We start from the raw sequence: 15,116 nt of genomic DNA on the forward strand, positions 1-15,116 counted from the left end.
AACGCCATGTTAAAATATTAAATAGCCTTTGACAGGACTGTCCATTGTCAACAATAGATTGTACTTTACATCCATGTGTTGTAGTGAATTAAAGCACTTGAATAAAAAGACAAGACAGAGCCAAAGTGGTGTTCTGTTATTTATCTCATTCGCTTTACAAAGTGAAGTTACAGATACTCACCTGTGTATTAGATGAACACACACATACTCTCACTCACTTTCTGAGAAGAGCTCAGACATAAGCCCAGTGCCACATACAGATACACATTCTGAAACAGGGAGTCTCGTATCCTCATGCCATAAGTTAAGCATCTTTCCTAACGTTACTTAGGATGGCCAGTCAGGTCCCCTCTGTGTTGTCGGACCCAAGACATTCATGCTTCTGGTGAGTCCATGTTCCAGAGCCTTGTGTCGACCTTGTCCTTCACCTAAATACTTTATAATTTACATGGATCATTTCTTTAAATATAGAGTCCCTTTTTAGACCACCAAAATAAAACAATTGCTTGTCCCTTAAATATCAATGTTTTGGTCCCACTTGTATTAAATGTCCCTAAAACATTTTTGACATAGTAATTACATACCGTTAGATACAGAGTAATGTTCTTTTCCCAGTTGGTGTACTTACACATTGCGTTGACTGCACAACAAAATGTATTTAACATGCTTTATATCTGCAAACAAATTCAAATTGATTGTGTTAAAACATCCCCTTCGTGTTCGACTATTACACTAGCATCAAAACAGGTATACCAGTTGTAAGTACTAACCCTGTATATGTACCCACTATATCTGCCAGTGTAATTACCATGTAAATGCAGAGTTTTGGCACCACTCAATATGAAGTTGGACCGTCGTTTTTTTGCCAGAGGGTAGGAGGGTTTCCACTAGTTACCACAGGCACAAAGACTAAATGGGCTATATCGTAATAATTCATATAAACAAAAATGAGCATTTTAGTCCTAATTTAAGATTAGACATAAGGTTAGCAGTGCGGTTAAGGTTCGGTTTGAAATCACATTTTAAGAATAGAAATGAGAAAAATAGGCAAGGGTTATGACTTTGTGGCTGTGGTAACTAGTGACAACAGGGTACGAGAAATCATCTCCCTTCTGTTAGTGAAAGGCTGCTGATTGGCTGACTGTTTTCCCCCACAGATAAAACAGAATGGAAACTCCAGCATGTGACACACCCCAACACAGCTATACACCAGAGGAGGCTGGTGGGAGGAGCTATAGGAGGACAGGCTCATTGTAATGGCTGGAACGGAATAAATGGAACGGTATCAAACACAAACCCATTTATTCCATTCTAGCCATTACAATGAGCTCGTCCTCCTATAGCTCCTCTCCCCAGCCTCCACTGCTACACACACAAGCATACGCATCCACTCCTACAGCCAATACTCACACACCCACTAAAGCATATCCACACACACACACACACAAATGCAAAAATACATACACATGCCCAAAACTGTGCACACAGTCATTCTGTACACCGATGGATCCCTGAATAACAGCCATGTGAAGAAGTGAGCGCTCAGATCTGTTCAGTCTTCAGGTGATTGAGACATTGCCTCTCTTCTTTTCACCCCCCCCCTCTTTTCCAGAGAAAGCGTCGCAGGGACTAAACTTCCAGAAAGTCTCTTCCCAGATCCATGTAGGCCTCGTCGATGTAGCTGGCTATGGCACATAGTGAAGTCCGGTCTGAGTCCAACAGAACTGACACGGTCTCCTTCCAATAGGTGAAGAGGATACAGGAGCTCTGTTGCAGATAGGAGGAGAGAGAGAATGTTACGATGGGAGAGCGAGAGCGAGAGGAGAGACAGGAGAAAGAGAGAATGATAAGAGAGAGTGATAGAGCGAGAGAGAGAGAGAGAGTGATAGAGCGAGAGAGAGAGAGAGATAGGAGAGAGAGTGATAGGAGAGAGAGAGTGATAGGAGAGAAAGAGAATGATAGGAGCAAGAGAGATTGATAGGAGAAAGAGAGAATGATAGGAGAGTGATAGGAGAGAGAGAGAGAGTGATAGGAGAGAATGATATAGAAAGGGAAAGGGGATATCTAGTCAGTTGCACAACTGAATGCATTCAACAGAAATGTGTTCTCATTTAACCCAAAGAGAGAGATACATCAGTAAGTCAGTCAACCACAATAGGACAGAACATGGTTTAGTGTACAGATAACCTAATACAGAATTACCACCATAGAGTAGGCAGCATTCAAGGAACAACGGTCGGTGTGTGTGTGTGTGTGTGAGCGCATTGGGGAGGACACTCACGTTCTCCAGACAGGTGCTGTCCTTGTCCTTGTTGAGGTAGTGGCGCTGCCAGAAGCGCAGCAGGTTGTGGAAGTTGTTGAGCAGGCAGCCGGGGTACTTCTCTGTGTACTCCTTCTCTCTCAGGGCGTTGAGGTAGAAGGACAGCTTGCCCCGTCTCCTGGCCAGCATCAATACCACCAGGCTGGTGTTCAGACAGCTCACATTCTCCTAACATTGGTAGGGTCCAGCCACCATCAAACAGAAGGGAAAGGATCACAGTCCGTTAACATGTAGATGATCCAGACAAGTGTATGTCTCAATATGAGAAACAAGAAATAGAGGAATGTAAAGTCTATGATAGCTAGGAGGAGGATGCAATGCCATGACAGTCATTAGCATTACAGTAAACCTGACAACAGACGATGGGATAGGGGGGTTCCTTGCCTGTGTGAGCGTCTGCACGTTGATGATGTTGACGAGCCTGAAGAGGATGGTTAGTCTGTTCTCCACGCGGACCATGTAGGACAACAGACTGCACTCTGACAGCACCTCCACAACTACAGGGCAGACACAGACAGACAGAGAGAGAGACAGACAGAGAGACAGACAGAAAAAAAAAACAGAGACATGGAGGAGTCAGAGGTGGATTTCTACAAACACCAAGAGTAGACATAACCCACTGGTTGAATCAATGTTGTTTCCACGTCACTTCAACCTAAAAATGTATATGACATTGAATCTTTGAACCCAAAGCCAATGACATGGTTTTATTTATTTCACATTGAATTCACATTAGTTGACAACTCAACCAAATGTAAATCAAAACTTGACGTTGAACTGATGTCTGTGCCCAGTGGGAATATTTCACTACTTCAAAGCCTCCTGATGCATCAAATGGGCTTACTTTTATTTGACCTTTATTTTACCAGGCTGGTAAAATAAAGAACACATTCTTAGTTACAATGACTGCCTGGTTAATTCTTAAAAGTCTACGCTGTTGTGGGGGTTCTAAGCTGATACATGGAATTGTTTTAAGATGGTCATACTATGGATCATTTAGCTATTGGGTTTAGAATTTTTTAATAAAATATACATTTTGGCCTTTAGAAACACATTGAATAACACATTCATAAATAAAAAAATTAACAGACAGTCCAAAAATAAAATCATAAGTAACAAGGTTGACGTGTCTGTCCTATATCTAGGAGATAAGCTCAGGGTATATATCCTGAGCATTTTTATTTTCAGCGAAAAAAAATTGCTAACATTTCTAAACCTTTTTTCGCTTTGTCATTATGGGGTATTGTGTGTAGATTGCTGAGGATATAAATATTTTTTGATCCATTTTAGAATAAGGCAGTAACGTAACACTGTGGAAAATATATATAATATATTCCACATTTTGTTACGTTACTGCCTTATTCTAAAATGGATCAAAAAATATTTATATCCAAAAAATAAAAAAAATAAAACAGAAATACCTTATTTACATAAGTATTCAGACCCTTTACTATGAGACTTGAAATTGAGCTCAGGTGCATCCTGTTTCTATTGATCATCCTTGAGATGTTTCTACAACTTGATTGGAGTCCACCTGTGGTAAATTTAATTGATTGGACATGATTTGGAAAGGCACACACCTGTCTATATAAGGTCCCACAGTTGACAGTGCATGTCAGAGCAAAAACCAATTCATGAGGTCGAAGGAATTGTTCACAGAGCTCCGAGACAGGATTGTGTCGAGGCACAGATCTGGGGAAGGGTAGCAAAATATTTCTGCAGCATTGAAGGTCCCCAAGAACACAGTGGCCTCCATTAAATGGAAGAAGTTTGGAACCACCAAGACTCTTCCTAGAGCTGGCCGCCCGGCCAAACTGAGCAATAGGAAGAGAAGGGCCTTGGTCAGGGAGGTGACCAAGAACCCGACGGTCACTCAGACAGAGCTCCAGAGTTCCTCTGTGGAGATGGAAGAACCTTCCATCAGGACAACCATCTCTGCAGCACTCTACCAATCAGGCCTTTATGGTAGAGTGGCCAGAGGGAAGAAACTCCTCCGTGAAAAGGCACATGACAGCCCGCTTGGAGTTTGCCAAAAGTCACCTAAGATTCTCTGGTCTGATGAAACCAAGATTGAACTATTTGGTCTGAATGGCAAGCGTCACATCTGGAGGAAACCTGGCACCATCCCTATGGTGAAGCGTGGTGGCAGCATCATGCTGTTGGGAAGTTTTTCAGCGGCAGGGACTAGGAGAATAGTCAGGATTGAGGGAAAGATGAACGACGCAAAGTATAGAGATCCTTGATGAAAACCTGCTCCAGAGTGCTCAGGACCTCAGACTGGGGTGAAGGTTCACCTTCCAACAGGACAACGACCCTAAGCACACAGCCAAGACAACGCATGAGTGGCTTTGGGACAAGTCTCTGAATGGGCCCAACCAGAGCCCGGACATGAACCCGATTGAACAGCTCTGGAGAGGCCTAAAAATAACTGTGCAGTGACGCTCCCCATCCAACCTGACAGAGCTTGAGAGGATCTGTAGAGAATGGGAGAAACTCCCCAAATACAGGTGTGCCAAGCGTGTAGTGTCATACCCAAGAAGATGCTGTAATCGCTGCCAAAGTTGCTTCAACAAAGTACTTAGTAAAAGGTCTGAATACTTATGTAAATGTGATTTTTTAAATTGTATATATCAATTAGCAAACATTTCTAAAAACCGGGTTTGTCAAGAGTGTGCAAAGCTGTCATCAAGGCAAAGGGTGGCTACTTTGAAGAATCTCAAATATATTTTGATTTGTTTAACACTTTTTTGGTTACATGATTCCATTGGTGATTTCATAGTTTGTCTTCACTATTATTCTACAATGTAGAAAATAGTCAAAATAAGGGAAAAACACTTGAGTAGGTGTGTCTAAACTTTTGTGTTTTTTGGGGGTCTGTACTATACTATTTATATATTTGACAACTTTTACTTCACTACATTCCTAAAGAAAATAATGTACTTTTTACTCCATACATTTTCCCTGACACCCAAAAATACTTGTTACATTTTGAATGCTTGGCAGGACAGGAAAATGGTAAAATTCACCCACTTATCAAGAAAACATCCTTGGTCATCCCTACTGCCTCTGATCTGGTGGACTCACTAAACACAAATGCTTTGTTTGTAAATGATGTCTGAGTGTGTCCCTATCTATCCATAAACTTAAAAAACAAGAAAATAAGGAATGTGAAATATTAGTATTAAAAGTAAATGTAATTGCTCAAATATACTTAAGTATATTTAAAACCTTTTACTCAAGTATTTTACTGGTTGACTTTCACTGGAGTCATTTTCTATTACTCAAGTATGACAATTAGGTACTTTTTCCACCACTGTGTGTGTGTGTATATATTTTTTAAAAACACATATTAAACTCCTTTTTTAGGATGCCACAAAACAACCTTCATACTTCCATCAATGTTTTTAAACTGGTACTGGTTACCTTCAGACAAGTCCCGGGTCGTAGAGAAAAACGGAGAACACCATAGTGTTTGTGAGTTTGTTTGTAACCCAAACGGTTCGAACAGAAATTGGCACGTCGATGGTACCGACTTCAGATGAATCCAGACACTTGTGGGGGCCGTAGAGCAAAACGGAGACCACCACTTAGATTGACGCAACGGTGTGTCAGTCGACTCTAGAGGGTTAACACGTTTCTACAGCCACAAACGTGTTCACCGGTAGGCCTAAGACTATTTTCTATGGACCTACCTCTCACATCGTCAGTCTGGCTCTCGAAGCGGTCCAGGGACAGAATGATACAGCGCACCAGCATGTTGGAGTCCACCAGAGAGCTGTTGATCTGGGTCATGAACGTCTGGAACTAACACAGGAAGCAGAAATGAAACCAAACATGTATTAAAAGGAAGTGATCTCTAGGGTTAAGCTAGAAAGTGGACTGCACTCCCTTTCCATCGGTCTGATCCTCATTGTTTTGAAGTGCCTCTCTCCTGGGCCGTGTCCTACCTTCTCCTCTGTGTTGACGTATTTGTTGAACCTCTTGAAGGAGTCGATGTTGAACTTCATGAGTTCCCCCAGAAGGTCAAAGTAGCTCTGCAGCACGTCCCTGGACTTACAGCCGCTGTCTATGATGCAGAACAGGATGTGCTGGAAGGACAGAGGAGAGGGATTTAATAGGAGGTTTTAAATGAAGACTTGAAGGCGGTTCTATCATAGGTGTGTGTGGCTTCACTGCTTGGCAACAGCCTCCGTACCTCCAGCAGGCCTCTCTTGAGCAGGAACACCTGGTCAGCGTAGGAGGTGGATCCTCTCAGGAAGCTCTCCACCGCCCTCGCCTGCCAGAACCTAGACAGACAGGGGTTTAACACTTCTCTTCCTATACCTGATGACGTTTCACTAATTAACTCCTGGAGTCAACACACACTCACCTGAATGAGGATTCGGCCGGTTCTTTCTTCATGACTGAAAGTAGCCGTGTCAGGAGGCCCTTTTTACCATCACAGATTAGATTTCTATATATAGAGAGAAAATATCCAACGCAATGGAGGATTTGTCAAATTCAGAAACACAAAATGTCCTCCATCCCTATGCCCCTGGCTAACTAACAGCCCTACCTGTCCGTGTTGACGAGAGCCTCCACCTCAGGGATGTTGGCCTTCAGAGAGATGGCACTGAGCTCATTCAGCTCCTGAGCGTTCAAGAGGAGATACTTGTTCCTGAGAGGGAGGAGGAAAGAACAGACATGATCCAAATGACAGAGTCACTGAACACGATGGTACCAAACTCAGTACCAGACCCATATGTCTAATTCCACAGAAATACAGTTTAAATCATAGTGTCTGTACTGAACTCACTCATGATGGTCGCTGAAGCTCTGGAGTAGTCGTAGAAACTGGATTTTAAAGGAGATCTCCTGTGTGAGTGAGATCGAGAGAGGAGAACCAATGAGTGCTGCAATAGAGGTGCTTAGTGTTACAGCGCCATTGAGCCCATTCCCAGAGCGGTCTTCTTACCGGGCTGCAGTCACAGTTCTGGTTCTGGCCGTGGAGGACGTGGGTGGATGTCTGCTTTCTCCAGATCAGCTTGTCAAACAGGTTGTTGAGTCCTGGAATCAGTTTGAACTCTGCAAGCATTCTGTGAACCTGTTTACAAGGCACCATGTCTTTACAATAAAATGGATTCTATAAAACCCAGCCCGTATACCACAGGTATGACAGGACAGGTTATTTTTATTGGTCTATTACATTGGTAACCAGTTCATAATAGCAATAAGGCACCTCAGGGGTTTTTGGTATCTGGCCAATATACCACGGCTAAATGCTGTATCCAGGCACTCTGCGTTGCATTTTGCCCAGGCACTCCGCGTTGCATCCTGCATAAGAACAGCCCTTAGCTGTGGTATATTGGCCATATACCACCCCCCCAGGACTTACAGCTTAACTTTACATCAGCAGATGTCACAAAGTACTTAACAACCAACCTAAAACCACAAAAGGCAAGGAATGCAGAGGCAGAAGCACAGTGGAGAAACTTTACAATCTCAGTTACTGATTGAAGCCATTTCCTAACTAAAGTCCAGCTATCTGTGTCTCACCTGGTTCCTCTGGCGGCCTATGAGGAGCACACAGAGCACATAGAGAACCTCCACCTTGTACATGATCTCATGGACGATCTTCATGGACTGGGGCAGACTGTGCCTGAGAGGACTGGTGACCAGAGAGCTCTCGTCTGGCGACTCTGAGAAAGAAACAGCACAGTGCAAAGAAACACATTAAGACTCAGGGATGATAACTGGTGAGGGGCCCAAAAAGGGGACAAAAATAATTCAGTTAAATCCAAGAAAAGCTGTAAGATGCCTATTTTCCGAGTGGGGTCGTCACAATAACAATATTTTTACTAACCGTGCGATACACCAGGCCAAATATCACCATAGAGTAGTATTGTGATACTGCTAATAAATTATGCAGTCCTAAGCCAATGTAGCTTGTTATTAGTTAGCTATCCAGGTAACATGACCAAACAAGGTTGTTTGAGTAGCCCTCGAGTAGTTTAGAAATATAAAATGTGCGACAATTTCGATGTAGAAAAGGGGAGAAGGTAGTTCCAGAGGTTTGGGCTAGAAACTGGTAGTTTTCAGTGATGTAAAGGCACAAGAATGACTGTCTCTGTGCTCTGTTTTCCTCTATGGCACTCAGCCTAGTCAGACTGGCCTGCTTGTTCTTACAGAAGCTATTAAAAGATATATGTATCCACTACGCTCGCGCTGTGAGCCGCTCCAATAATTAAACTAATGTAACAGAAACCCCATCACTGTCTGCACAACCCCAGCCCACCATCACGGCTAAATAACATTTTAAAACTGATGGGGGATGCGCAGAAAGAACGGATGGAGAAGCAGCTGAGTAGGCTAATGGCTGGTTAGGGGATGTGGCTGTCTGTCCACAGCTGAGTAGGCTAATGGCTGGTTAGGGGATGATGCTGTCTGTCCACAGCTGAGTAGGCTAATGGCTGGTTAGGGGATGATGCTGTCTGTCCACAGCTAAGTAGGCTAATGGCTGGTTAGGGGATGATGCTGTCTGTCCACAGCTGAGTAGGCTAATGGCTGGTTAGGGGATGATGCTGTCTGTCCACAGCTGAGTAGGCTAATGGCTGGTTAGGGGATGATGCTGTCTGTCCACAGCTGAGTAGGCTAATGGCTGGTTAGGGGATGTGGCTGTCTGTCCACAGCTGAGTAGGCTAATGGCTGGTTAGGGGATGATGCTGTCTGTCCACAGCTGAGTAGGCTAATGGCTGGTTAGGGGATGTGGCTGTCTGTCCACAGCTGAGTAGGCTAATGGCTGGTTAGGGGATGATGCTGTCTGTCCACAGCTGAGTAGGCTAATGGCTGGTTAGGGGATGTGGCTGGCTGCTCAAACACAACATTGGATGATGAAGCACTCAGTCTGATAAGACATCACTCTAAACTCTGATGAGCTATTTGTAGAACGAGTAGGGATACATTCTGTTACATTTCTCTCTTATTCTGATCTGTATTTTTTTTAAACTGCAGTGTTGGTTAAGGGGCTCCTAAATCAGCATTTCACTGTAAGGTCTACTACACCTGTTGTATTTGGCGCATGTGACCAATAACATTTGATTTGTGCTCAGCCATTAATTTCGGTATGAGAAACATATCAAATCAAATGTTATTAGTAACATGCGTCAAATACAACAGGTTGTGGACCTTACAAGCCCTTAACCAACAATGTAGTTCAAGAAATAGAGTTAGAAAATATTTACCAAATAAACTAAAGTAAAAAAAAATACAATAATATAAAATAACAAGGCTATATACAGGGGGTACCGGTACCGAGTCAGTGTGCACGGGTACAGGTTAGAGGTCATTTGTACATGTAGGTAGGGGTGACGTGACTATGGATAGACAATAAACAGTGAGTAGCAGCAGTGTAAAAACAAATGGGGGGGGTCAATGTAAATAGTCCGGTGGCCACTTGATTAATTGTTCAGCAGTCTTATGGCTTAGGGGTAGAAGCTGTTAAGGAGCCTTTAGGTCCTAGACGTGGCGCTCCGATACCACTTGCTGTGCTGTAGCAGAGAGAGAAGTCTATGACACTATTATTATACACCATTATTTAGTGATCACACAGGGAGAAGATCTGTTTGCGCCTTTATTTTATAGCCCAATGGGTGATACACTCTGCACTTTGTCAGATTTTCTTTCTTTCAGATCTACACATTAACTTTGAAATCAAAACGGCCAAAAGTGACGAGTTTACATCCCTGAAGATTATGACATCACGTGACTGTAAAGTGGGTCACATTCTGAACCGTATTACTGATGTAAGAAAACAGTGAACAACGGTCCGTTACACCGTCAGCATATCTCAGATGACCGGAGCATGGCGTGTAGGCATGTATGTGAGGGAGAGTGCATGTATTATCTACTGGTCTGACCTGTGCTGCTCTGCTCGGCATCCTCTGTGGCCATCTGCATAAGAGCGTCCAGCACCAGGGCGTTGTCCAGCAATGTGTACCAGTCTTGAAGCTCCAGTAACAGGCTGGATGCCCCCGAGGCCTCAGACACCTTCCTGGTGGCCAGCTTACACAGCCGCTCAATGAAGCCCGGGATGTTCAGCAGGGCCACTGATGCACACAGGGGTTAAATCAAAATTAAATCCCATGAATGACTGAAACTTAAGTCCATCTCAGCTCGCGTGCCACATCGGGATTTCCAAACTCAACAGAGAGCATCACAGATTGTTTTTAGGAATGATTTGTTTGTCAAAACAAAAGGCAGGTATTTGAAACTATACATGTCCATCTAGTTGTAGACGTTCAGGTGTGGTCTTCAGTATTTCTTTTAGACAAAATAAGCTATCAACCTAGCCCCCAAAAAGTGACTGAGAACTTTAAACCCTGAGCACACGGAGAGAACAGATTATTTTATTATCAATTTACTGTTTCCATTAAAGTGGCAATCAGCAGTCAAAACAATAACAAAGCGTACTCCCCCGTCGCTGTTTCACTAAAAAGCTGCAGCATGGGGCTGGAGAAATGCAACCACTCTAAAATTCATAAACAGAAAAATCAAATCAAATCAAATTTTATTTGTCACATACACATGGTTATGTGTAGAGCTATGGATGCAAGGACTGACCATCCATGATATCAAAATTATACTTAGTTTACAAACATTGGAGTAAAACAATCGTATATTTTGGGTTCTGATGGGGTACGACAGTTGAACTAAGCTTATGAGGCATTTAGAAGTTATATAATCAATAGGTATATATCATTAATCATTAAGTCCAAAAATGGATGTAACTACTGCAGATTTCCCCTTTAACTGAGCCCTAAGGAAACATTGAGAAGTACAAATCCATAATTTTTTTTATCTCATTCATCGCTGAGCAAAAGAGGGACAAGTAATTTGCAAGGATTTTCTTCATTAAATGCTAGTCATATGAAGCATCATTATGTGACAACACCTTCCATTCTCTCTCCCTGGTCTGATGGTGAGAGCTGTCTTACCCTGGTTGACTTCAGAGTGGGAAGGGCAGAGGTTGGTCTTCTGCTGGGCGTTTTTAGCCAGCAGTGTGTGCTTGTCATCGTTGCCCAGGTCCGGCTCAGTGATGGTGACTGACAGGATGCGGCAGAAGTTGGCCAGCTGCTGCTGATTGAAGCTCTGGACCAGACTGGGCAGGTTGGGGATGCCCTCCAGCTGGATCATCTCCTGGAGCATAAAGATGAAGGTACAAGATATTAGAGTCATTCCACTTTAAACTGGCAAAGCAAAAATTATTCTGGAATGCTTCTTATCTGTTTCTAACTACAGAAACCATTTCATCCAAAATGGTGGGTGTCATGGCTTGCTGAAATGGCATGGAACAACTCATTAACGTTTTTGTGAATCTTTTGGCCATTTAGGTTCAGTTTGGTTTGATCAAAGTTCAGCTAATTTGAATGACCTGTGGTAACTGCAAATGTGTAAGGACTGACATAGTGATAGTATGCATCCTTACCTTCCTGACCCCAAGAATGTCCTCAATCAATGTGGCGGTTTGCAAAAATGTCTTCTTGTTTGACATGAGCGTAAACAAAAACATGACAAAGTCATCTCGTGATGCCAGACTTTTAGTGACTCCTTCCATCTGAAAGTGAGGGAAAGCTCATGATTAACCTTCCCTGACTAAAAGAAAGGAAAGAGGGTAGACATCATCCTCTGTCAGACTGTGTTAAAGGAAAACTCCACCCAAAAACAATATTTTGGTATTTGTTTCATTAATCCATTGTTGACATAGTCCCAAAATGTTTTGCTTGTCAGCAATCAAGTTTTCAAGATATGTAACTTTCATATGATGCAGCGTTTGGCATCATACAGGGAGGATTTCTGTATTTCTTACATGCATTCAAACACTTTATCTAAGGCATTGATACTTACACATATACAACAATTGTACAGAACACTTAAACAATCCTTGACGAGGTCATCACTCACTGTAATGAGAACATATGTTAGAATATATATTGAAGGCATGAAAAAATTGGTTCCTCACATTTGCAAAACTATGACATAGGAATGTAATATGGTTTACTTTTAGGGAAATTTGTCTGCGTGGTGAGGGTGGGTCTCATCAGAATCTCCACTAGTAACTGAGGACAAAGGAGAAATTAAAACCCTGACACAGCAAATATGGTCACTGACAAGACCGTCGGCTCTATACGCCTCTTTTTCAACATGTTGGAGACTCACATCAACGCCGCCAAAGAGGTCAAAAGTGTATGTGTTGGGAGAGGTGGACTCCTGTGCTGTTCTCCTGTCCTCTGTCACAAACGACATTGCCTCCATGGAGAGAAAAGATGCCACTTCCTACCACACCATAGAGAGAACACAAACACGTCATGAACAACATCTGTCAGCTCAGCAACAATTACCATCACAGCTACCACGAGGAAAACAAACATGAAACAGTCACCTGTAAAGAGGGGCATTACAGCACCAACGAGGTCAGGGAAGAGTAATTATTGCACCTTGATAATGGAGTGGATCTGGGAGAGGTCACTGTTGAGGTGACTGCTGTCATACAGTCTCTGCAGCATCACTGGAATCCCATGCCACTTGGCCTGATGGTCCCTCTCTTGAAGTAGGGCCTCAGACATCTGAGGACAAGGAGGGAACACGATAGGAACAAGAAAATGATAGGGAAAATGCAGTACATAAATAAGCGATCCCCCTCTTAGTGTATATTAGATAGACAAGATATACACACACGAGTCATTGCCCTAATTTGAGGGGCTATACCAGTTGATGTTTAAAATGAGATAGCTGTAGCCTGGAGCGGTTGCTGTGACAACTTTTCCAGTGATCAGCAAGGAAGCTAGCGGACATGGTGAAGGAAGTTTATTTTACTTCATTCACCATGGAGTGGAGTTCAGTCCGCTACAAGAAAGCCAGCCATCTTAGTGAAGTAGATAACGTAGTAGCTAGCATATTAACTTGTTAGCTAGCTAATAAAATGACTACCTACATTCACTTCCACTACATTAGCCAGCCGTTTGCACAGCGCTCCGTTCCGAGTAGACGTAACGTTAGCTAGCTATCAACCTAGTTAGCTAGGTTTTCTCCGTCCCAAACCCTCATAATTTCAGCTTTTAGAAAGGATTTCTAAATGTGTATTTTACCTCTGTGCCTCGACTAAGTCCCCCGCCACTGATTTCTCCATGTCTGATCCTTGTAAGTATGTTTTTATTACTATTTCTTCGGGTCCGAGAGGGCCCGAGTCGCTCTGTTGTCGCCATACTTCTTCCTCTTTTGCTTGTCTAAACAGGAAGTTAAGGACTGTCGACGGCAGAGTTCGCACAGACCACCTAATGGTGTGCTATAGCAACTACAATTGTCTAACTAGAGATCGTAATTATTCAAGAAAAATGTTGTGGGTGGCGTATTTTTATGGTAGGTGGAAGAAGTTGAAACGTTTAAATTGTTAGAGTCTAGTGTTAAGAAATGGAGACTACTGTAGTAGTACAAGTACTAGTGACTGTATTATTTGTTGTAGTGGGATAGTAGCTGTTGGTGGAATAGTTACAGTGGAAGTAAATAGCGAATGCAGTGGTAGTGAAATAGACAAATGACTGTAGCCCAGTGGAAGTGTAGTAGTAGCAGCTAGTTATTGCAATAGTTATTGTTATAGATAAGTACACCTATTGTGAAGTAATAATTTGGGTTAGTTTATGTGTGGTTAGTGAGTGTGGGATTGTTATACTGGATTAATTTAGTGAGTGTGTGTGGGATTGTTATAGTGGGTTAGTTTAGTGAGTTGGAGTGAGCTGTGTGAGTGGGCTAAACTCAACAAAGGCATAAGTGCTAACGTTAAACCTGCATGCGATTTATTTTAGAACGCATTTAATGTTTTGAAAGATAATGACCCACCGAAGCAGGGCGGGTGGGCAGTGAAGGCTTTGTTACATGAACATGTCTCTATGTTTGCGTTTATCCCTGGCTACATAGTCTCACAAAACAATACAAATGTTGTCATTATAATTTGTTCAAGCACATAAGTGTAGTTGCCGATGTTGAAAGAGAGGGAGGGTGTTGGTAAGCTGTTGAAAAGTGACACTTTATTTGGTAGCATTGCCTTTAAATTGTTTAACTTGGGTCAAACGTTACGGGTAGTCTTCCACAAGTGTTTTGTTTCTGGACATTTTGAGCCTGTAATCAAACCCACAAATGCTGATGCTCCAGATACGCAACTAGTCTAAAGAAGGCCAGTTTTATTGCTTCTTTAATCAGGACAACAGTTTTCAGCTGTGCTAACATAATTGCAAAAGGGTTTTCAAATGATCAATTAGCCTTTTAAAATTAAACTTGGATTAGCTAACACAACGTGCCACTGGAACACAGGAGTGATGGTTGCTGATAATGGGCCTCTGTACACCTATGTAGATATTCCATTACAAATCAGCCTTTTCCAGCTACAATTGTCATGTACAACATTAACAATGTCTACACTATATTTCTGATCAATTTAATGTTATTTTAATGGAGGAAAAAAATGTGCTTTTTTTTTTCAAAAACAAGGACATTTCTAAGTGGCCCCAAACTTTTGAACGGTAGTGTATATACTAGGCGGTGTCAGAGGAAAGCCCATAAAGTTGTCAAAGACTCCAGTCACCCAAGTCATAGACTGTTTCCTCTAATACCGCACGGCAAGCGGTATCGGAGCGCCAAGTCTAGGACCAAAATGCTCCTTAACAGCTTCTACCCCCAAAGCCATAAGACTGCTGAACAATTAATCAAATGGCCACCGGACTATTACATGGACCCCCCCCCGCCTCCATTTGTTTTGTACACTGCT

At 42.6% G+C, this 15,116-nt stretch overlaps 1 protein-coding gene across 1 annotated transcript; it reads right to left on the minus strand.

The window, feature by feature from the left end:
* Positions 1-126: 126 nt before the first annotated feature.
* On the minus strand, positions 127-13,602 carry LOC139542974 (short transient receptor potential channel 4-associated protein-like). Its single transcript, XM_071348999.1, has 19 exons — positions 13,444-13,602; positions 12,793-12,921; positions 12,515-12,631; positions 12,357-12,414; positions 12,203-12,258; positions 11,784-11,912; positions 11,293-11,494; positions 10,216-10,404; positions 7,856-7,998; positions 7,275-7,403; positions 7,116-7,174; positions 6,876-6,977; positions 6,690-6,773; positions 6,516-6,606; positions 6,268-6,408; positions 6,013-6,124; positions 2,705-2,817; positions 2,282-2,488; positions 127-1,767 (listed from the first exon to the last, which is right to left on the minus strand). The coding sequence occupies exons 1-19, from the start codon at positions 13,558-13,560 to the stop codon at positions 1,630-1,632; spliced, it is 2,316 nt and encodes a 771-aa protein (XP_071205100.1). The 5' UTR covers positions 13,561-13,602; the 3' UTR covers positions 127-1,629.
* Positions 13,603-15,116: the final 1,514 nt, after the last annotated feature.

The sequence above is a fragment of the Salvelinus alpinus genome, chromosome 17, assembly GCF_045679555.1.
Source record: "Salvelinus alpinus chromosome 17, SLU_Salpinus.1, whole genome shotgun sequence".
NCBI classification, from domain to species: domain Eukaryota; kingdom Metazoa; phylum Chordata; class Actinopteri; order Salmoniformes; family Salmonidae; genus Salvelinus; species Salvelinus alpinus.